The sequence below is a fragment of the Protopterus annectens genome, chromosome 3.part1 (genome assembly GCF_019279795.1).
Source record: "Protopterus annectens isolate FY-2018-M chromosome 3.part1, PAN1.0, whole genome shotgun sequence".
Classification (NCBI taxonomy): domain Eukaryota; kingdom Metazoa; phylum Chordata; order Ceratodontiformes; family Protopteridae; genus Protopterus; species Protopterus annectens.
Window position 1 is genome coordinate 425,633,051 of NC_056732.1, and position 25,896 is coordinate 425,658,946.

General features: G+C 35.2%; 1 protein-coding gene across 1 annotated transcript in view; it reads right to left on the minus strand.

Annotated features, from left to right (window-relative positions):
• The window catches only part of DPP6 (dipeptidyl peptidase like 6), a 2,722,860-nt gene that overhangs the window by 607,478 nt on the left and 2,089,486 nt on the right, over window positions 1–25,896 (minus strand). Inside the window, exon 10 of the mRNA XM_044066886.1 lies at window positions 15,080–15,177. Within this exon, the coding sequence (XP_043922821.1) occupies window positions 15,080–15,177 (98 nt within the window). The remainder of the gene's footprint in view (window positions 1–15,079; window positions 15,178–25,896) is intronic.

Sequence of the window (25,896 nt, forward strand, 5' to 3'; positions counted from 1 at the left end):
AAAAAATTCATATTATGTAGCCTTTATTTCCTCACTGATATTAAATACAATCACATTCTCCAAAGAGAGGTCATATTCCAAAACATCCTCATAAGAGACATCAACTTTGAAGCAATGGGTTGTTGACCGCAAATCAAAATTTTGACATGAGCACTTTTCAGCTCATACATACTGATTCTGAAGGAGGAAGGAATTTTTCTAGAACAGTGGTAGTTAGCATCTGTGATTCCATTTCTACAAAGTTTCTCTAGCCCATGTTATCTCCCTTGTCAAAGGTTCTAGAATCAACCACTATTTATTTTGCAAATAAAAGTAAATCTTTTTGGCTATGTCCTGCTTTGTGATAATCAATTTACCATTCAAGTCACAACACTCATTACACTACCAAACTAAATGCAATGTATTAGGAATATTGCCAACCACACAGTTACAATTCAAAATGAACTACTCAAGGATTTGATTTTGTATTACACCCTATGCTTTTTAATGAACTTTGAAAATGCGGTCCGTACTTGTCAGCAAAGGGTTCTCCACAGATAGGACTTGATAAAGTTACAGCCTCATTTTTCCCAGTTCATACATGAAGTAAGTACCCTAAGGTTCTATTTCACTGTCTGTGATGGAGCAATTTCATGAATGTCTTCAAAGTAGGCAATCTTTACCTCCCTTAGCTCTTTAAGCTGATGAATGGTTTGTCTATGCACTTCAGCACTTTTCTTCTCCAAAACTTCCAATAACAGCCAAAGCATGGTTTTAGCTGCAATTAAACTAAATTATAACAGAGTGTGTCACATACCTCCATCTTTGGCTGGACCATGCTCTGTTTCTTGAGCAGCATGCTGACATGTGAAGCCAACACAGTCAAAGAAAAAGGAAATGTTACACTTGCAAATCAGAATGCCTTTCCTATTCTTACTATGTTCATGAACAAAATAATCCATGGTATGCAGAGCTCATCAAACAAAGTACTTGTGTTTTTCCTTCAATCTACCTCAGGAATATTATTTAAAATACTTGAAAGAGTAGCTTTGAGTTGAAATATGGTTTCTCACATGATATTTCACCAAATGCTGTCATGCATATCTTGTGTCAGATGCAGATACAGGTTTTGTGAATTTACATTCAGCATGCAGTTTGTTCACTTGTATGCAATTATTTCACTGGCAATAGTGAAATCAGACTTACTACATAGAAGGAGAGAGTACTTTACACAAATCCAGCACCAGCATTTTTCAATATGTAAGGAGTCCAGTGGTAAAGAGTGTTAGTAATGGATTCACACCACATTTTATTTCACCACAAACATGAATCCCTTACCACGTTCAGTCAGTCTTTGGAAAGATTTTTCTAACAAAGAAGAAACTAAAATTCAATAAAATTTCTACCTTGAGGTTTCGGGTAGAACTTCTAACTTAGCATTTGATACTAAACAAATTGAACTTAAGTTTAAGTACATCTTTGGAGATCTCCCGTACAATAAACACAATGCAATTAACAAAATAGCTCTTCTACAGTAACATTTAATAACTGAAAATGCTCCTTGTGGTTTCAGGAACTATTTAAAACCATCCTTCTCTTTTTTATAACATTCAAGAATTGAAAGACAAATGGGAAATTATTGCCATCAACAGTTTCATTGAGTGTTTTAAAACTTCAAACTGAGTTTGATAAATGGTAATATGACTTATTGCTGGCAAAAGAATCAACAACCTGCAGGAAGAACTCTACACTATGTACATTACATTTCCTTCAGATGTCTCGCAAAAAAAAAACAAAAACAAAAACAACAGAGTAACCTGTTTGAACAAATGGGGAAGTATTTAGAACTATAATAATTTGAAAAAGGCATAAACTGCTCTGGGATCAGAGAGACATGACCAGAGAATGGTTTCCCTGGTTTCCACAGTGAATACTTTGCCATTGATGGTCTGCACCTTCTCCCCATGTGCTTTCAGATAATGGATAAACCTCTGTCAATAGCCTTACAGCATTTTAGGCAATGTCAAAATGACAAAACTACCAACATAGCAAAAAAAAATGCAACCTTAAGGTGTTACTGACAATAATAGGACCCTAACAAGCTCTCCTTACTCTGAAGAATGTAGACATCTGTGCTGTTAATGAAACTTGGTTTAAAGCCACAGAAAGTACTGTGGCAGTGAAAAGCTACAGTGCTTTCCAAACATTTAGACCAACAGCAGCACAGACAGGTGCTAAAGGTGGAGGTGTCTGAATCTATGTTAGCAGCAAATACAATTCTAGTTTGGTTAAAGAGGATGATACCCTGAACTTTATCTGTGTCCATGTCCAAGTTTCTATATGTAAGGTTCCCAGTCATTTACTGGCCAGCTACAGGTCACCCTTTATGGCCCATTAATTCACAACTCTTACTTCGACCTACTGGAGGCACTCACAATCCAAACAAATGTTAAAGTCCTCTGGCTCACCAAGTTCACAGACAGCTGTAAATTGGGATCTATCATGCATTCCCCCCATAACACCAACATTATACAAGAGGGTCTAACACAAACAAATGGCAGGTGTGAAAGTCACAAATTAAAACTCAATACAAAGAAATGCATTATAGTGCCCTTTGGGAAAGGGTACACCCAAGCTAATTATTTAATTGATAAAATGGATCTATGTCATAGTCATAAGACTGAAAGTTCAAAAGCCTGAAAACCAAAACATCTAAAACTCAAAATATCAAAAACATTTTAATGCAGGAGACAAGGCCCCCCCCTCCACTCCCTTCTAATTTATGTATACTGATTCCGAGATCTTACAACAGTAGACAAGAGGCAAATTCCTATTTTGAATATTTTGAGTTTTAGATATTTTGGTTTTCAGTCTATTAAACTTTAGATCTTATGACATAGACCCAATATAACAACGCTAAGTGCTGACCCAATAGTTAGGGATCTGGTAACATATGTAGACAATAATCTGTCATTCGACCAACATGTAGCCAAGGTGGTAAGAAAATTATTCTGCCCAACTCATAAGGAAGGGTATGGCATCCAGAGCAAAGGAAGTAACACTGCCACTCTTTTGAGCTCTTATCAGAGCCATCATTGAGTACAATGTCCCCTTTAGCAGGTATGTAACTAGGCACTTGCAACAGCTGGAATGCCTCAAAGGTTTCTCACCAGGAGAATCCATGGTATGAATACCTTGCCCTATACAGATTGCCTTAAGGTTCTATCTCTCTACTTAGTCTCCTACAGGTTACTTAGAGGAGATCCATGCCTGTCATACAAGGTGTCCTCGGATCCCACTCTGATGGATCTCTTGCACATCCACAAGATAAACAGCATCAAAAACACTAGATCCAAGGAGCTGAACTTTGCTTGCAACATAAATAGAACCTACTGGAGGGACTGATATGTGTCTCAAAGGATTCTCCTGCTATGGAATAAGCTCTCCATCTATATGAGGCAGAGGTCATCCCTGATCCTGTTCAAAATAAACCTTGATCATTGGAGGGGAAATTGCAAATTCAGTCCGATATGGCTCCCATGTCTCTGATGGACACAGGTCAGCAGTAAGTAAATTAATCCCCAACTAACTTAGCCACACACACACACACACACACACACACACACACACACACACACACACACACACACACAGACACATAACCATTAGCTACTTCCTTAACCTTTGAACTTAAGGTTCTGTAGTAGGACCAATACTTGTTTTTAATATGTGATTTTCTGAAATGCACCAAAATTGAAAAATATTGACTAAACAAAATATGTAAATAACAGATAGGTCTGTCCTCAAACTGACAATCTTAGCACTGTTGAGTAATTAAACATGTTTTTAACTAGTTTAAATGAATGGGCTATAGAGGCAAGATTACAATTCAACTTTAAAAAAGTAAGGTCTTTATTTATGGAAAGCCTATTAAGGGTCAGATCAAGGTGGTTATATGATATGGTAAATAATATATTAGAAATGGTTAATCAAGTAAAAGACCTTGGCACTACTGTAGGAAGAGATCTGGATTTTAAGTATCAAGTTCAAGAAATCAGAGCCAGAGAACTAAGATGAGATGGCCTTATACTGAATACATTTGCAACTAGAAATCATAAGATATTAAAAGAGCTAAAAAAAATATGTTTGTATTGGTGGTACAACGTATGATTGAATATAACTTGATCTTTTGCAGTTTACCATTTACAGATATATAACAGTAACAAAAAGTGTGCAAAGATGTTTTACTAAGATGGTATCTTCAACTAAACACTTGCCATATAGTACCGGATTAAAATTCATAAGTCTTTACAGCATACTGTATAGATTGTTAGATGTAGATTATAGCCAATGATGACCTAAGGACAAAATTGAGAATATCTCTGATTAAAACCTGTTATGGAAAAAGGGACAGGGGTCCTATCTACCTAAGAAATAATAACAGGACCGTAACAAAGGGCAGATATGTGAAATGATTTATACCAAGACTTTGTAATGTGATACTGGCAATGGTTACACAATCAAATTTAGTAAATATGTTCAAGACTAAATTGGATGGATGTCTGGGTGACAATAAATATAAATTTTGTGTTCAGGGCACTGAAGTTCTGAAGGTTTTTAATAGACAGTATATGCAGCAAAGGTAAAACTGTGACATAATAAAACCATGACTGTAAGTGCTACCATACTGCAGGAAGAGAACCTCTAGGTTTATTCCAATTGCAAACTTTAGGAATAGACCAACAGACTAATTCTCTAACCACGTGGCTCTTGAAAATGGTATTGCATTCTGAAACAGTTCTTTTAACATTCTTTTAACATTGGACGGTGCAGTGGTACAGCGGTTAACGTTATCATCTCACAGCAAGAGGTTCTCCAGTTCGATTTTTGGCTGGGATGCCTTCTGTGTGGAGTTTGCATGTTCTCCCTGTGTTCATGATGTGGGTTTCCTCTGGGTACTCCAGTTTCTTCCCACATTCTAAAGACATGCATCTGGAGCATTTCTCCCTGGGCCTTCCCTGAAAATAGGCTCTGTCCTAGTTGAAGTTTCCCAGTCAACAAATGTCAAATAAAGTAAAAAAAAAATAATATATCCATTTCAGTACTTGCAAGTTAGTTTAAAATTATGTCTATGTTCAGGGCACCTTTATCAGAATACCTATTAGATCTGTGTATCTTTGTCAGGAAGATCTTTCTGAGGTATTAGTTTGCAGATAAAGATGACCAAAATGCAAATGATGACTTGATTTCTTTGGACAAGTATATATAAGCAGGAAGTTTTAAGAGTCAGCCAGCTTTTATTCATCCCTTTGTATGTTATACAGACATTGTTTTCTACGATGCTGTCACAGCAGGAACAATGTAATATTTTTATAAAAAAGAAGCAGTATGCTACCAATATTTAATATAACAAATGAAGAATGGGTAACATTAAAGTTATTCAGTTATAAAATGAGTGGATAAGGGAAGCTAATTGTGATTAGGTCTAGGGAATTTTTATATTACAAAGTGTTCTAATTTGCTGAACAATACTTTAGAATATGTAAAGTTGTAAAACCACATTTTTTCTAATGTTTAAGTGATTCTTCTGGTCCTATAAGAAAAGGTAGTTAATGAAAGAATTTTATTACACAAGGACGTCTCTCATTTGACTGTTAAGAATTTTCTAGTGCTTTTGTTTTACTGCCTTTGTAAGATGCAAAAAAACTTTCATTGTCCATGAAGAAGGCTCATCATCTGTCAAATAGAAAGCCTCTGGATGAGGGTAGACACCATAGTAAACCTCTCTCTACAGTCCCTAGTGATATCTTTTCCCTCTTATCTTTGTGGTAGCAGTCATTTAATCCTTATTAAGTCAGTGAAAGTAGAGTGATGACTTCCATTTTGTCACAATAGATATTGTTAGCATGTACACATCCATTGAGCACAATTAGGGCTTTGAAGCTAATTCTCAGTTTTCCTGAAAAATTCAAAGTAAACTTTATTGTCATTCAGATCAACAAATGCTGTGTATCACTTAATGAAATTTCGTTGCTTTAGACTCATGCGCATTGTAAAACAGTCTTCACAAGAGGGTGAAGGAAGCATATAATGGAAGAAATTCTAAACAGTACAGATGTAACTACACACATAGATAACTTACCCACCACCATTTTTAAGATAGATAGCAACATAACATAATTCACAGCAGGTCTATATTACATTGTCGAACTCACAGGAGTTCGAACGATGTAATATCGAACCAGGAAGTTTGAAACCCAAAAAGTACAAAAACACAGAACAGCAATTTTTTTCCCAGGGAAAAGAATTGCTGTTCTGGTGCAAAAAAAAAACAAAACAAAAAAAACACATACACTTTAAACTTAAAATAATGTGGGGGGTTTCATCCCCACACCCCCCAACATGAGGGGCTGTGGCCCCCACACCCCCCAAATTAAATATACCAACTCTGAGATCGCACCACAGTGGAGGAATAGCAAAGCCGCAAAAACAGCCCACCGATTTTTTTCCCTGGGAAAAAAAGCGGTGTTCCCTGGCTTTGTTATTTTCACATTTTGAACATATGGGTTCAATATTACAATGTTTGGACTCCTGTGAGTTCAACGTTATAATATAGACCCTTCACAGCTCCCATACTTGTACAAGTAATAATTTAGTACAGACTGCATAACTTAGATAAATAGAATAATTTAATTCCACAACAGTAAAGGCAATCATATTGCACTTATGGTGCTCTCATGAACTGACGGAGTGTTGACATCATAAAGGTTAGTTGTTCCATAGTCTGATTGCTTGTGGAAAGAAACTATTCCTGAATTTTGATGTTCTACATCTGATGCTTTTGTATCGTTTCCCTGAAGACAAGAGGTGGAATAGTCCATGTTTGTAATGATACTTGTCCCTTATCAGTTTCATAACCCTGACACAGTATCTGCAAGTGTAATGGTCTTGTAAGGACTGGGAGTTTGATCCTGTGATTTTCCTGGTCTCCTTTACAATCCTCTATAATGCCTTGCAACTTGTGTATGAACAGTGTCCCTACCAGACTCTAATGTTGTTTGTCAGTATGCTTTTGATCATAGCCCTGTACTACGTCATGAGGTTGTGGGAGGGGAAATTTACTCTGTGTAGTCTCCAGAGGAAATGAGATGTTGTTGGACTCTCATTACAAGGCTAAAAGTGTTTGTTGTCCAGCTTAGGTCATCTGAGATGTGCTATACCACTGATGGTGATGGGTGAGTGGGACCCTTGCTTCCTCCTAAAGTCAACAATGTTTTTTTTTCTCTTATGTTAACATTTAGTGCTAGATTGTTGTCAGTCCACAATCTGATGAGTTGGTTCACTTCCTCTCTGTATTCATCCCTCTCTTGTGGCAAATTTCTGATGAGGCTGATCACAGTGGTATCATCAGCAAATTTGATGATGTGATCTGTTTGGGTCAATATTGTGAGGAGAAGTGGACTTAGTACACAGCCTTGTGGGACCCCTGCATTCAAGGTGATGTATCATGAGTGGTTCTTGACAACTTGCATGTTTTGGTTCCTGTCTGTCAGAAAGTCGAGGATCAAGTTGCAGAGTGTATTTTCTATGCCTAGTTGACTTTGTTTACACAACAGCTGCTGCAATATTACAGCTCCTTCTGGCCAGATCCCTACTTGTTTCATGGAAGATTTTCCTCTTAGCAGAATGGGTTTATAGGTTGGGGGTCAGCAAGATAGAACAGTGATCCAAGCTGCCAAGGTGTGGGTGGGGAACTACTTTGAAAGCTTGCTTGACATTTGCATATACTTTGTCTAATGTATTTGCTGCTCTTGTCGCAAAGTCCATGTATTGATAGTAGTGTGGTAGTACTGTTTCAGCTTGGAATGGTTAAAATATCCTGCCATAATATTCACACAATTGGGATTTTTGTTTTGTAGTTCACAGGATAACCTGTACCGGTAAGCAAGTGCAATTTTTAGTGTTTGCACTCTGAGGTATATAGACTGCTGTGAAACAAATGGCTGAAAATTCCCTAGGCAGATAGAATGGATGACATTTAAGCATAAGGTATTCAGTGTCAGCTGAGCAATGGCTGAAAGCAATCTCATTGTACTGAATTTTATGTTGAAGAAGTTTTGATTACAGTGTTACTATTTTGTTTAGAGTATAATTGATTTTTTCATGGTAACTATTCTCTGAAGTTTCAGGGGCCTGCTACGGAGATGAGATTTGCCCCTAATTATGTAAATGTGTTTGTTTATTTATTTTTTGAATAAGAGTAGTTATACACAGACAGCTATAAAGAGCATGATGTCATCTTCTACAAGTGTTTTAGATGACATTCCCCAACCTTATGTACCCGTTTCAACCTTCAGCAGAAACAAAATCTACTAGAAAAAATTCTCTAGGCTCTCCCATTGGAGGCAATAACCTGTACCTTTGGTTTATCTCCCTATGCAAACTGCAAACATAATCTAAACTAGCCCCTCAATTACATTTATAACTTGGTTCTTATTAAAATATTCATGCCCACAATATGCATATCTGCAAAAGTCAAACCCACATCCAAAGTAACTAATTCAATAGTAGCCTCCAACTTTAGACCTATATTCATTCTTCCACCACTGGGTGAAGGTCTAAAACATATTCAGTATCATTTCTAGCCCATATAAACAATTTGATTTTTTGTGATCTCAGTTGCATGGCTCCTGGACAGGATGAACAAAGGTAAATTAACAGAACCTGTATTTGTACACTATATATAAAGCCCTTAGACTTAATGAACTAGGATTTACTCTTATTAGCCTTTCTGAAAACAGGAAATGGCATAAAAGCAGTCAATTGGTTCTCCCATTTTCTGACAAATAGACTATTTCAAGTGAAGATCAACTCCTTCTTTTCTGACACTGCCTGACTTCAAAAGGTGCATTACAATGGTCATGACTATCACCCTTACTTTTTTTCCACACATATCACCAGCATTTGCTGTGCCCAAACAACCTTATCAATACTTCTATATGCAGAAATGGTCATTTGTACACTTAACTTTTACCTAACGAACATCAGGAAATTACAATCTAAACACATGAAAGAACTGAGTAATCACTTGTTTTACAGTAAATTTGACATATTAAATCCCAAAATAAACCGCTGTTATGCTGTTCAGTACTCCAAGAAAGTTGTCCAGAATTTAAGTGACTGGCAAATTCGTATTAATTTATCCCTTCCCATCAAAGCTGTAACATTATTTTGCCTATGAATCTGAGTGGATCAAAGCTTAAATTGCATCATATTCTTTGCTTTTTAAACTCTTACAAAAAAATTAAACATGGCGTAAAAATTAACACCAAGCTGGCCTGAAAGTGATCCATCTAGACCAGCAACCTACCATGGATAATAAAGCTATACTAATTAATATATAAATAAATAATCATTGCACTGAAATGACCAGAACAAAAATTAACAGGTATCTCTTCTGGTGTTGTAGAATATCTTTCTTAGTAGCCACAGAAAGCAAAGCAATCAAAGGAAAAAAAAAACTCATGGCAAAGCTTGAAAATGGCCACCTGCTCTTAACAGCAGTTTTTTTTTAAAAAAAGAAATGTGAACCCCTTTATGCAACTGTAAACAACATCTTTATATTTATCTCCCTCTCTTATAAAAAAGAATACTACCCCCATCTTCTAACAAAAGTTAAATGTCTCCAAATAAAGCAATGAGCAGCTTTACTCATAGGTTCCCTCCTGTGCAAACTCATTAATGCTGAAATACTCAGCCACATTGCAAGACTTCTCCTAATTACAATCCAGCTACAATGTCCACTATGGGTCTTTGTATTAGACGTCCTGTACTTTAAGGGGTTAAAATGTAAGCCAACTGAAACTTTAAGATTACTGGGATTATTTTAACATGTTATACAACAAAATTACTAATAATGTATGAGAGTAAAAAAAATATTTGTGAAATGTAGAAAATGTTAATAGCTTTGGTCATTTATGGCAACTGGCTCTGAGTAACTGAATTAAAGGTAGAAGTATAATACAGTGGGTGCATGGGACCTCCACTTGCTATAAGAGTTTGCTCTTAATATGAAATGTGTTCTACTGAAACAAAATGGCATGTCATTGGCAGCTTGTGTAGTAATAGCTTTTCTGGGGTTACTTTTTTGTATCTGAGCATATGCACTTTAGTGGCTATGAAGGGTAACAGTTATGTGACATGAGGCAAACAGAAGTGCTCACCAATAGAGTGGCTAACAGCCATACTCCAAACGACTGGGAAAGATTTAAAAACAATCGTTTTAAAAAGTAGTTTTGAGTCATAAGTGAAAGTTCAAATATTGTAGTGTAGGTCTTGCATTGTTTATAAATCACTCATTTTATGCAACAGGTATGTATTTGAACACAATAAATGCTGCATTGCATATGAGCAGTTTTTGCTTAAATATGTTGTGGTACTTCCTTGAAAATGATTTCTAAAGGTATATACTTGTTTGAGAAGTTAATGTTTGATTGGCAATGCCAATGTTACTACATATTACGTTTATACAGCTTTATAAATGTTTATAATACGTTGCTAAATTCTGTTTCAGCAAGCTGTGCTATTGTTATATTTTTTAAATTGCTACAACTGCAGGTTTTCTCTATACTAGACAACTTCAAGATTTATACATGATAAGGGATTCAGAAAGGTGTGTGAAGAGTAAATCAAGCCTGAAAATAAGGACATGTCTCCAAAAATAGGAACATCATCAGCAGGGGTAAATCAGGCATGAAAATAGGAATGGTCCTCCAAAATGGTGACAGTTGAGAGGTCTGTGTTTGTGCTCAGCGAGGGGATAGAAGGAGACATGTGATGCACATGTTTAGTGTATGAGGAGAGATCTACTTTGTAAGTGCAAAGTTTCAAAACTTAGAACTTCAAAGGGCCAAGACCATAAGACTGAAGTTTTTGAAACTTCGACAATGTAGTAAAACAAAACATTTTTTTTAATTTTTGCAGACCCCCCCCCACACCCCCTGCTACGTAAGTATACCAAGTCTGAGATTGCACTACAGTGAGGAAAATGGTAAACATTCCATTCCATGCTGTACAGCGATCTCCATTAAAAATGTTCAGAGTTTCAAAACTTCGATCTTATGGTCTTAACCATTTGAAGTTTGAAGTTTTGAAACTTCCAGCTTCTGAAAGGGATCTAGGAAGAGACATGTGGTGTTCATTTCAATATCATTCTGTTGTAATGTATTTAGGCTGCTTAAAGGTTTAGTGATATGAGACAATATTAATATTGTACGTGTTGACATATACTTAGAACTGGTGCTGAATGACATTGTGCTATTAGGTTGTTTGACCACTGGTGAAAGGTGAACTAGAAGGGTTTTGATTATTTTTTTTGTTTGCCTGTTGTCATACAGCAGTATTCCAGACATAGGTTTCCTTGTAATTAGGTGAACAGAGTTCTTGACTTACAATTTTTACTACGGTTATAATTTTATATTTTGTTTAAAATTACTATAGCTGGTTGATTGCATGAGGCATTATCTGTAAACAGTTATGGCAACACAAGTAAATTGCAGGATTAGGGTATGGTATACTACTGGGTCATTTGTGGCTAAGTAGTATAGGAAATTATTGATAAGCTGTGTTTTTACTAGGACTAGTGAAGGGTATGTAGTTTAATGCACCACTATATCAGCAAGAGGTTTGATCCAGACAGAGAATGGCTAGATTCAAAGGATTTGGAATGGTTTTTACAAATTTATTCGACTCCATGGTTTGTGTACATTGCACTCATGGACTGTCAAGATCTATTTTGAGTGGAGCATTGGAAAGCATGGAACATGAAGGTGGGTAGTTGAAAATGTGGTCACTCCAGAGGAGATGACCCTTTATGCTATAAGTTGGCATTAAACACACATATAGGCAGTGATGAACTTGTAAACAATGTAATAATTTTTTTGTAATTTTTCATATATATCCACACTGCGTGCAAATACTAATGGTTCCTTGTTGCAGTTAATAAAGTTGATTTCTACATACAAACAGTGGTACAGCTGGAATTAGGTGAACAGAGTTGTCGCCTCACAGCAAGAGGTTCTCCACTTTGATTCTCAGCTGGGGTGCCTTCTGTGTGGAGTCTGCATGACCTCCCTGCATTCGTGTGGGTTTCCTCCCACATTACAAAACCATGCATCTAGAGCATTTCTCCCTGGTCCTCCACTGAAAATTGGCTTTGTTCCAAGTCCGACTTTCCTGGTAAACAAATGTTAAAATAAATGAATAAAAACACAAAATAACAATAATGAGTACTTTTACATAAGTAAGTAGGGGTATAAATGCAAGACTTTGTCTGTCCAAACTGGTGTTCTCTAAGAAATAATATTGCTGTAGTGCTTCTGTTATCTTCTCATATTTTATTTAATTATTATTTGTTAATTTAGTTTATGATTTGTTAGCCAGGTTAATTCACTGATCCAAAGAGTATTGTTTAAACCAAGACCCAATCCAAAGGTAACTGAGCAAATAAAGGAAAATTAAATAAAACATGCAGTCAATAAACAGAACAAAATAATAAATAGCAATGGCAAATAGAATAAAGTAATGAGAAGTAATGGCAACCACAGTTTCAGAACTAAAAAACATAAATATTTCCACTGTAATAAAGCTAAACTAAGGAACTCCATTATTACTGAAGTGTTATTAAAGATATAGTTAATCAGCATGACTAAATGGCTATCTAAAGTAGATACATAGCTACATATCTCCTCTATGAGCAAGAAATCTGGGGGGTCTATATTATAACATCAAAATCTACAAAGATCGAATGTTATAATATCGAACCCTAAACACCGAAATCCGCAAACATCAAACAGTCAGAATAGCGATTTTTTTCCCAGGGAAAAAAATCACTATTCTGAGAAACATACATGCAATGCAAACCCACATAAAAAACAGCAATCCACACACATACACTTAAAATCCTACACCTAAACCTAAACTAAACTTTACATACACTACTAGCTATCCACTTACCTTAACCTGACCCTAACCCTAAGGTTAGTCACTATCGCACACTCACCTCACCTGCGCCCTAACCCTAGCTCACCTAACCTAACTCACCTAACCCACCCCCTAACCCTAACCTACACACAATCGCACATTTACCTGACCCATGCCCTAACAATAACGTCCACACAACCGCACACTTACTTGACCCACTCCCTAACCGTAAGTCACCTAACCCGGCCCCTAATCCTAACCTACACACAATCGCACACTTACCTGAACCCGACCCGTAATGCTCCAACATATCGAATGCTGAAAACAGCAAAGCCACAGCAACAGCCCACCAAATTCTTTCCCTGGGAAAGAATTCGGTGTCCTGCACCTTCGCTGTTTTCAGCGTACATTATGGGTTCGATATTATAACATTCGATCTTTGTAAGATTCGATGTTATAATATAGACCTGAAATCTGGACAGAGCTAAGAATAAGGGGGGGACAAAGGCTCAAGGTCAGAGACAATTTTTACATATTGCTCTTTAAAACATAGAAAGTAGCTATAACTGAAGATTTTGCAATATCATACATTTTATGAAGGATATGAAGTATGAACCACAAATGTATGCATGATTTAATGACTTCAGTCCTCACTGATTTGCCGGAAAATCATCAATTTTATGATGAACAGACCAAAATATGAGGAGAAAATCTGAATGTCCTTTGAAAATATGAGAGGTATGCTTAGATGCAAAAACTATGAACTTGCTGCACCAAATATAGACTAGAAAATGTAATAAAGTATGACTTTTTGTGATAAATACTGAAGTAAAACAGTATATATATATATATATATATATATATATATATATATATATATATATATATATATATACACACATGCCAAGCAGGAACAGTAGGGTGAACCACTCCACAGTAAATAAATGCACCTATTCAGGCCAAATTCAATAAAACCAATAATGGAGTTTATTGAAGAAAATAAAACAAATGATAAGCGCTTTTGTCCTGACCACTTCAGAACTTCATCAGATAATACATTTAATCACACAATCTATTTATATAGTACAAAAAAAAACTGGGTAAAAAAGTCATTAACAATTAATCAATTATTTTAACTGACACACCCCTTTAAAGGAAAAGACATGTAAAAGACTGTATTGTATATGTAACATATAAAATCTGTATGAGATGGAATAAATTAATGGCAAAAAAAACTCTCATTGTGATATAAAAACATAGATAAAATGGTAATCAAAATGAAAAATCCCAGCGTTTACCTTCCAGGTTGGGATTTTTCATTTTGATTGCTGTTGGGATTTTATTAGCTTGCCTACTGGGATTTTTCTTTCTCTGTTGCATAGATAAAATTGTGTTTAAAAATACATAAATAATGAATAAATAATTATTTAAAACAGTGTTATCTTTCTGGGGCTTTTAATTTTAAAAGATAGCTGATAGAAATGTGTTCATCAAATTCCATCTCATACAGATTTTACATGTTACGTATATAATACAGTCTTTTGCATGTCTTTTCCTTTAAGGGGGTGTGTCAGTTAAAATAATTTATTAATTGTTAATGACGTTTTTACCCAGTTTTTTTTTTGTACTATATAAATAGATTGTGTGATTAAATTTATTATCTGATGAAGTTCTGAAGTGGTCAGGACGAAAGTGCTTATCATTGTTTTATTCTTTTCAGTAAACTCCAGTATTGTTTTTATTGAAATTGGCCTAAATAGGTGCATTTATTTATTCTGGAGTGGTTCATCCTACCGTTTTTGTTTTGCAACAGTTTTTTCTTTTTGTCTCTCTCTTTCACTATATATATATATATATATATATATATATATATATATATATATATGTATGTATTATTGTGCACAGTATACAATAAACTATGGATGAATTATATAGCAAAGGGTCAGAAATACTTTCCCTTTTATGCTTCCATCATGTACTGAAATTAATTTTTTTCTGACTAATTATGTTTTTTAATAATGAATGCAATAAACCTTTCTATATCTTTCTTGATTTCGTGGTAACTATTTTTCATTTAAGTAACTCATCATACAAAAATGGAAAAAAAAAAAGACTGTACCTCATTCTTGGATCATCCGGGCGTGCCATTTCCACTGTATGTGGGGGACCATTCACATTTACTACATGCAGAGACACAGAGGGATTGTCATAACCAGCCTGCAAAATTAAAGACATCAGGTTAAAACAGAAGGTTGGGAGTAAGTGTGCAAATTCTTTGAATGTGACTTTTGTCAGGTTCTCTGTCTAAAATATGATACTTAGAATATCAGTTTGATATTCCCTTTGTTACCTACTAGAAATAATAATTGTTTTATTGGTTATATTTGTTCAATACGTCTACACATTATTATTTTGTAAAACAATAGTTATGCTAACAAACTAGCAAAGACTTTTTAACAGCTCATGTTTCACAAGTACCTGACCGTATTTTTTTTGCCTGTAGTTATCCCTGAATGATATCTTTACATCTTAGATTATGAACACAAACTAAAAGGCATTGGCTTGCTTACATGATACTGCTGTTTTAATGCTGTAATTTGATATCATTGTTTCATTCAGCTAGGCATGCGCAAGCAATCTTCTTCAATACTCACCTGTTGACATAATCCTACATAATCATGTGATTGCAGAATGGTGGTTCACATTTAGCCATAACATCAGTTTGTTGTTGACTTTGTTTCAGTTTTAGTACCAATGTCTCATTTTATGTAAATATAAGGATGCACAGGTAGAGACACAGTGTCAGTTGTCTGAGAATCAGATTTGGTGATGCATACACCATTGGAAATGATTGGTGACTTGAGATTCACCTAAATTTGGGACCGAAGTCGAATCTCTTTTACCACCTAAGTAGTGACTTAAAATTTGATCTTGTTGCAGAGAAAGGTTTGGGGTGGTGAAGAGGTGGAGGGCTGCTTTTTGTGTGCTGTGTTCTGTTTGGGGAAATGCTGAAGTAAAAGAGAAGAAAATCTCTTAGAGTTGCTTCGTTATAGCATTTGGCTCTTCAGTTTGCTTCTCAACTATGGTGCTTTTAATCCAGAGACTTCAATGTCATTCCTGGGTCCACATGGATTTCAATGGGTGCTCTGGTTTCCTCCCACATTCTAAAGACATGGCACAGGTAAACTGGTGATACGCCAAATTGCCCCTATTTATACATGCAGTTTGTGTGTGTGTGTGTGTGTGTGTGTGTGTGTGTGTGTGTGTGTGTGTGTGTGTGTGTGTGTGTGTGTGTGTGTCTGTGTACTTTCATCCAGAAATAGGCTGGCATCCTAGCTATGATTAGTTTCTTTGACTTGCATTTACTGTGTTGCCTTTTGAAATTGTTTCATTGGTTTTAAACTTCTGGAAATTTCTACACAGTGATTTTTGCTGCATGAAATACTATGTGCGAGGCTATTGGTTTTATACAACAAAGGCAAAAGCCTAGCTGAAAGGCTTGTCCATAGCTACTTGCTGACCCTATTGCACAAACCTTGTATAGCAATATAAACCCCTTGGGTAGCTACTGTAGCTGTGGTAACTGCTCTGCATGTCACTTTACTGTCTACACTTTTGATTTTGAATCTATGGATTGATTATTTGGATGTAAGGCTGTTAGTGTGGTTAATGCAGTTGCATGATGCAGCAGCAAACTTTATAGTTGAGTGATTCAAAGGAAATTTAAAATCAAGTTGGAGGAGAAGGTAAGTAAGGTTACTAATGTAAAACTTAAAATCTTTCTGGCAGAATATTTTGCCTCTATATATTAAAAAATCTACTGCTCATGAAATGGTTAAAGCTAACCTAAATGGGGGAAAACAATAAAAAATCTGATGTTGTAAAAGGAAAAAGTTTTTATTTTAACATTTGTTGAATTAAGGCTGAGGGGACTTGATAGAAAATGCAATTAAAGATAATTTTTTATTGTTTTTATTTGTCTGGCTATTTGTTTATTTCTTGTTATTTACTGTCCCCTATAATCATCAGAAGGATGAGGCATTAGAGGGTTTTTTGCTTTTTTAAAATTTTACAGAAGCAGAATATGGTTTCCAGTGACACAAACTTTAGTTAATTCCAGAAATAAATGTCTCTTTCTGTGCAAGGATCAATGCAATGTCTTAACCAAGTACCCGTGCAATACTAAAGTCTCATGCAAGTGTTCACTTCGAAAAGTGTTAAAAATGTGTTTCTAATTATGTCCAATATTAGTCTGTCTACCTGCATGTCCATGATGTAATAGCTAAGTGCTATATGTGTAAATGTCTGTGAAAATAGTCTATATGTTGTCTGTACATTGAGTCCAGAGACACAGAATTTCATTCAGTTATTGCAGTTGTGTGATTTCTGATTGACGGTAATGTTTACTTTGGTTTTGACTTTGAAATAAATCTTCTGATGACATGTCATAATCTTTATTTCAAATTACTGAGCTGGCTAGCATCCAAATGGCAGCCATATTTCTTCTCCAAACAATGAACCCATAATGGATAGTGGCAAACAAGTTTGCTGTGATGATCTGCAGTTTGATGGTAAGATGATCAAAAGAAACAACAACTTAACTGTTAAAAAACAAAAAACATCCAGTTTACCACTTCAACTAATAAGGTACGAATCACAGTAAGTTATTAATTTATTGTACAAGTTGGTTATTGCTTTTGCCCACTACAAATCACAACGGACTTCTTCAGAACATAAAACCACACCCCTTTAAAAACACACAATTATGAACAGAAAATTACATCACATGACACTAATTACATTGATAACCACTCCAAATTTTGTAAAGACTAGTTAAGAAACATATAATTATAACTTGGATACAATAATAATATTCATCTATCTAATCTTGCACATTAAAAATACATATATATATATAAACAAAAGAATGCAGGTGTCACTTATTGCTACAATTTAGATGCACATAATTTCAAAACACTGCTAATGGATACACAATCACTCAAACCAGCAAAAGCGGTACTCCCTAACCTCAATTGCCACATCAGCTCCCTATATTCAATGGTGATCTCCCTTTGCCCTCCACTTGTTTCTTTTTCTATAAATTATAGAACAATAAACTTATGGGAACTACAGGATAAGGAGCATTGTTAGCATTTTCATTACATATATCATAGAGATGTTTGTAAATTGATGGTATACCTCCTTTTCAGGCAGTTTACTCACAGTGTAAAGAAGAAAAGAGACATGTGATTATATGCATATAACAAAGATGAGAACTTAAGTAAAGAGACAATGAAATCATACCTCCAAGCCTGAGGAAAAAGTCATGGACAAGTGACACCTGAAGTGCATACATTATAGGTCCACAGATTTAGGAGGCACAAAATATAAAGACGTGTGGATTAAGATTGCTTAAATTAGTGTTACTTGCATCAGACATTTCAGTACATGACAAGGGCAAACACCTCTAAAGCTGAAGAGACATAGTGATATGTTATTGTCAGGTCGAATAGCTATGGGAGACATGTTCTGAAGAGGCATCCATTTTAGTCAGTTACCCTGTTCAAGACATATAACGTTGCTTGAAAATTAAAGCACAAACCCTTGCCTAAAATGTTTGCCACCTACTTACCTGAGGCACTTTTATTATATACTGTCTACTAATGTTTAAAAGCTGTCTTCATTTGGAGATGAACATTAACACTGACAACCTCCTTCCTTACACGAAAGACAGCACAGCTTGGTTTAAGCCATTAGTCTACAATTTACTGACCCTATAGGACTAGATATCTTTGCCATACCCAGAAAGCTGTCTTGACAATGTATATATGTAAGCTTGATGTATAGCTTGTGCTATGCGCTGTAAATAAAAATGGAAGTGTAATTTTACTTCACCCCATGTCATGCCACTTCCTTAACCTGTTCATGAAACAATTCATTAAAAATAACTAGAATAAAGTGAATGCTTTGAAGTGGAAGAAATATTGTAATGATCCATGAACATAACATGACCTTCTGCATTTTGGGATGATGAAATTATGAAAATCAACTTATTGATTACATGAAGGAAAGTATAAATACCATTTTAAATATGCATAAAGATGAGATAACCAGCCATACGTGGATTACTTTAAGATTATGTAACCTTACAAACTTGTTAAACTATTTTTCTAACTACTTTTCAAACCTTTATGTTACCAAAAGCAGTATTATATCTATGCATATCTCTATTTTGGTAAGTTAACTGGAAGCAATAAAATCAGGACAGATTCCCCCTCATCAGCTCTGTAGAATTAGAAAAACACCACAAATGTTAGTGGCAGGAGTTCTGTTACAGGAGGACAAAAAGAAATCAGTGCTACATAGCTAAAATAGAGACCCCAAGCTTCCAGACATAGTTGCAAGCTCAGTTCCACTGGTGCTTTATTACTTCTCACTTTGTGTGCACTACTTACATTATTAGGTCTTAAAATGTTGAAGTCAAGGTGAAATTTAATAATCTATGCTGTTTAGAATGAGAACAATAACCCAATTTGACAAAACAGAGTTAATTGCAACCAAAATTTCTTATTTTCATACAGGACTTAAATCTAGATTACTGCATTTGAAATGATCACATGACAAAACTTAAGCAAATGAAACCTAGGATGTTGTGTAAAACTACTCCAGAAGATCAACATTCCTACAAATGAGAGAGCTGACACATTTCTAGGAATATTAAAACATCACGTATAGAGTACAGTCAATTGAAACAGCAACAAACAGATAATGAGGCACTTTTGCCAGTCAAACCCCTTACACTGGTCTGAAATATGAAACATTGAAATATTTTATTTTAACTAACAGCCTACTTTCTGTGCTTCTGACACATTATGGGGAACAAACACACATTTCTGAATGGATTGACATTAGTGTTAGAATGTTATTTTCAGGAATTTAACTTCACATGATAAACTCAACCTGGTTTTGTCACTATTACAGTACGGTGACACACTTTGCTATGGCCCCTTTAGTTTTTTAGTGAAGCTGATTATAGTACATATAAATATTGGGGAGGTACCCTCAGGAGAAAAAAGACCATTGACAAAAAAGATGGCTGAAAAATCATTAAGAAGAAAACAGCCAGGGAAAATATTTCTTGGTGGAACTTAATTGGTGCCTTTAGTGCACAGAAATAAAACATGATTTGACATATTTAAAGAATATTTTTATTCACAGTGTTATTACAGGGCAAAGGGATACCAATTTATAAGTAATATAATTTTATTTAAAATATTTTGTACAGAAGGAGAGATTACTAAAGTCTCTTTTAAATACAGAGGAGGGATGGCATTGCTGAAAAGCTGCTTTAAACTGCTTCAAATGAAGTCCCTAAGAAATTGTTTAGTGGCATTAGTTCATTTTTAAGGTGTTAGCAAGGCCTCAGACACATGCATAATGACCAGATAAAATTCCCCCAGTGCCATCTTTTAGAAGTCTGAAAATATTAATTAATTAGGTTTGAATTTTAATGAAGCACATGAAATATTTAATTTTTCTAGAGTCATAATTATGATCAGGAAATGTATCCAAGTGCACAGAGGTAGTTTGAATGCATGTATTAGAAATACAGCCACATCTATTATAACATTAAAATGGGAGTTTTAGTTGGATTCAGCAAACTACTAAATGGCATGCAAATGGGTTTCTTCTAAGAATGATAAAATATATAATAAACAAACATGTGTGGATAAGTTTTCAGCTTTTAAAAGATTCATGTTGTGTTTCACTGAACTAGTAGTTCAGATGGCTATCTAAATGTGCTTCATGTCTAACACTATTTGGGAGGCAAACAGTGAATAGTGAATAGCTTCCTAAGATAACCCAACAACAAAGAGTATAGAATAATAACTTTACATTTTTCATTTATGCTTCTTTCTTAAAAGAAAAGAAGAAATTGATGATCAGTGTTTGTGTGTGCATGCATCCATGTGTGTTTGCATGCATTTTTGGATGCATAGTCTGTGTGTGTCTCAGTGAATGTCCATTTTTGTGCATGTACAGGCATAAGCAGGGGAAACAAGAAGCTTAAGGAATGATATTCTAGATGCCTATATAAAGGAGGAGAGTAAGTAATCACACAAGTGTGACGTCAGATAGTGGTTGTTATTTATGCAACTTTTTCTGAAGTAGATATGTCATGTAGCATACATACTAGGCAATAAATGGTGCTCTGTAGTAAGAATTTAATGGTGTGTGTGTGTGTGTGTGTGTGTGTGTGTGTGTGTGTGTGTGTGTGTGTGTGTGTGTGTGTGTGTGTGTGTGTGTGTGTGTGTGTGTGTACTTCCCTTAACCTGTAAGACAATCCATTTAGTTTCCTTTTGCTTTTTTTACAGTTATTATGCTGTGATCCCATGATGGCAGACTCCTTTATTGAGTGCTGAAGTCATATCACTGCGTCACTGCCCTTACCCTTGTCATAACTGCACAGGTACTGCTGCACCCCATGAAATTGTGTGGTACTCTTTCTACTTAATTATAAAGATTATTTATTGTTTCTAACTGTATGTGACAGGGTCCTCCTTCATGGAATGGGTACATATCAGTCATCCATAGGGACGCAAGTTAAGTGTAAGAATAGCTCACTGCAAAGTTGAAGGTCTAAAATTTGGTGAAGGCTCTTTAAGCATTAGAAGATGCTCCTGCTCCCTTATATCAGCAAACCATGTCAAATTCTATGTCTGTAGATGGCTATGCTAGTTATTTTGAGGTGGAAAAAGCAAGGTCTGTAAGGTAAGTGTCCTATGCTACACAAATTCCCTGAATTGCTTGATTTTATTTGGCATTTTCTGATTAATGATTTAGTTTGTGTAATTTATTTTTGTATCATGCATTTTAGGCTATAACTTAGTGTATTAATTCTTGCTTTTGCACCATGAATTTTCTTGTTTTATATTTTTATGATTTACTGGAAGAAAGAGCAAATTTCTGCTATGTACATAGACCTCACAGTCAGAGTGTCAAACAGTCACAGCCCTTAAGGCCAAACACAGTGCCAGACACACTAGTCATTGGTGACTCCATAGTCGGACACACTGACGTCCCGCTCACCAGACTGAGTAAGGAGAAGGTCACAGTAAGCTGCCTGTCGGGCGCTAGAATCCGCCACATAACGCAAGCACTCAGGTCTCTCAACAGCAGGTACAAATATGACTCAGTCATTGTCCACGCTGGTGTAAACGACCTGAGACGTACCTCCTTGGACTACATGAAAAGAGACATCGAGGAGCTCTCTGATTATGTAGCCCAGGCAGGTATGACCCTGACCTTGAGCAGTATCCTACCTTCACCAAGAATGATGCCACAATACAGAGATAAGATGATCAGCTTTAACAATTGGCTTAAACTCTGGTGTCATTCAAAGGGGATCCAATGTCTGTCTGCCTGGGATGACATGCTGGTGCTGAGCTTGAGACCATTTTAAATATGCATAAAGATGAGATAACCAGCCATACGTGGATTACTTTAAGATTATGTAACTTTACAAACTTGTTAAACTATTTTTCTAATTACTTTTCAAACCTTTATGTTACCAAAAGCAGTATTATATCTATGCATATCTTTATTTTGGTAAGTTAACTGGAAGCAATAAAATCAGGACAGATTCCCCCTCATCAGCTCTGTAGTATTAGAAAAACACCACAAATGTTAGTGGCAGGAGTTCTGTTACAGGAGGACAAAAAGAAATCAGTGCTACATAGCTAAAATAGAGACCGCAAGCTTCCAGACATAGTTGCAAGCTCAGTTCCACTGGTGTTTTATTACTTCTCACTTTGTGTGCACTACTTACGTTATTAGGTCTTAAAATGTTGAAGTCAAGGTGACATTTAATAATCTATGCTGTTTAGAATGAGAACAATAACCCAATTTGACAAAACAGAGTTAATTGCAGCCAAAATTTCTTATTTTCATACACGACTTAAATCTAGATTACTGCGTTTGAAATGATCACATGACAAAACTTAAGCAAATGAAACCTATGATGTCATGTAAAACTACTCCAGAAGGTCAACATTCCTACAAATGAGAGAGCTGACACATTTCTAGGAATATTAAAACATCACGTATAGAGGACAGTCAATTGAAACAGCAACAAACAGATAATGAGGCACTTTTGCCAGTCAAACCCCTTACACTGGTCTGAAATATGAAACATTGAAATATTTTATTTTAACTAACAGCCTACTTTCTGTGCTTCTGACATATTATGGGGAACAAACACACATTTCTGAATGGATTGACATTAGTGTTAGAATGCTATTTTCAGGAATTTAACTTCACATGATAAACTCAACCTGGTTTTGTCACTATTACAGTACGGTGACACACTTTGCTATGGCCCCTTTAGATTTTTAGTGAAGCTGATTATACTACATGAAAAATATTGGGGAGGTACCCTCAGGAGAAAAAAGACCCATTGACAAAAAAGATGGCTGAAAAATCATTAAGAAGAAAACAGCCAGGGAAAATATTTCTTGGTGTAACTTAATTGGTGCCTTTAGTGCACAGAAATAAAACATGATTTGACATATTTAAAGAATATTTTTATTCACAGTGTTATTACAGGACAAAGGGATACCAATTTATAAGTAATATAATTTTATTTAAAATATTTTGTACAGAAGGAGAGATTACTAAAGTCTTTTTTAAATACAGAGGAGGGATGGCATTGCTGAAAAGCTGCTTTAAACTGCTTCAAATGAAGTCCCTAAGAAATTGTTTAGTGGCATTAGTTCATTTTTAAGGTGTTAGCAAGTCCTCAGACACATGCATAATGACCAGATAAAATTCCCCCAGTGCCATCTTTTAGAAGTCTGAAAATATTAATTAATTAAGTTTGAATTTTAATGAAGCACATGAAATATTTAATTTTTCTAGAGTCATAATTATGATCAGGAAATGTCTCCAAGTGCGCAGAGGTAGTTTTAATGCATGTATTAGAAATACAGCCACATCTATTATAACATTAAAAGGGGAGTTTTAGTTGGATTCAGCAAACTACTACATGGCATGCAAATGGGTTTCTTCTAAGAATGATAAAATATATAAAAACCAAACATGTGTGAATAAGTTTTCAGCTTTTAAAAGATTCATGTTGTTTCACTGAACTAGTAGTTCAGATGGCTATCTAAATGTGCTTCATGTCTAAGACTATTTGGGAGGCAAACAGTGAATAGTGAATAGCTTCCTAAGATAACCCAACAACAAAGAGTATAGAATAATAACTTTACATTTTTCATTTATGCTTCTTTCTTAAAAGAAAAGAAGAAATTGATGATCAGTGTTTGTGCGTGCATGCATCCATGTGTGTTTGCATGCATTTTTGGATGCATAGTCTGTGTGTGTGTGTGTCAGTGAATGTCCATTTTTGAGGATGTACAGGCATAAGCAGGAGAAACAAGAAGCTTAAGGAATGATATTCTAGATACCTATATAAAGGAGGAGAGTAAGTAATCACACAAGTGTGACGTCAGACAGTGGTTGTTATTTATGCAAATTTTTCTGAAGTAGATATGTTATGCAGCATACATACTAGGCAATACATGGTGCTCTGTAGTAAGAATTTAATGGTGTGTGTGTGTGTGTGTGTGTGTGTGTGTGTGTGTGTGTGTGTGTGTGTGTGTGTGTGTGTGTGTGTGTGTGTGTGTGTGTGTGTGTGTGTACTTCCCTTAACCTGTAAGACAATCCATTTAGTTTCCTTTTGCTTTTTTTACAGTTATTATGCTGTGATCCCATGATGGCAGACTCCTTTATTGAGTGCTGAAGTCATATCACTGCGTCACTGCCCACACCCTTGTCATAACTGCACAGGTACTACTGCACCCCAATAAATTGTGTGGTATTCTTTCTACTTAATTATAAAGATTATTTATTGTTTCTAACTGTATGTGACAGGGTCCCCCTTCATGGAATGGGTACATATCAGTCATCCATAGGGACGCAAGTTAAGTGAAAGAATATCTCACTGCAAAGTTGAAGGTCTGAAATTTGGTGAAGGCTCTTTAAGCATCAGAAGATGCTCCTGCCCCCTTATATCAGCAAACCATGTCAAATTCTATATCTATAGATTGCTATGCTAGTTATTTTGAGGTGGAAAAAGCAAGGTCTGTAAGGTAAGTGTCCTATGCTATGCAAATTCCCTGAATTGCTTGATTTTATTTGGCATTTTCTGATTAATGATTTTGTTTGTGTAATTTATTTTTGTATCATGCATTTTAGGCTATAACTTAGTGTATTAATTCTTGTTTTTGCACCATGAATTTTCTTGTTTTATATTTTTATGATTTACTGGAAGAAAGAGTAATTTTCTGTTTTTTATATATATATATAGATATATATATATATATATATATATATATATATATATATATATATATATATATATATATATATAGATCCCATTCTCCCCTTCAGAAGCATGCGGTTTCAAAATTTCAATCTTCAAAAGGCCAAGCCCATAAGACTGAAGTTTTCAAACTTTGCATGTTTTGAATGGAGATGTCCGTACAGTGCAGAACAGGATATTTACCATTTTATTCACTGTAGTTGATCTCAGAGTTGTTATATTTAATAAGTAGGCTTGCCACCCCCTGCAAAAACTTAAAATATATATATTTTTTTAATTACGTTTTCAAAGTTTCAAAACTTTGATCTTATGGTCTTGGCCATTTGAAGTTCAACGTTTTAAAACTTTGAGTTTTTGAAGTAGATCCATATACAGTGTACACATATATATATATATATATATATATATATATATATATATATATATATATATATATATATATATATATATATACACACACACACACATGCATATATACATGTATTTGTTACTGCTGAGTTTTGCTTTCCTTGTCTCTTTTGTTTTTGTTGACATTTGTTTTCTGTTTTTCT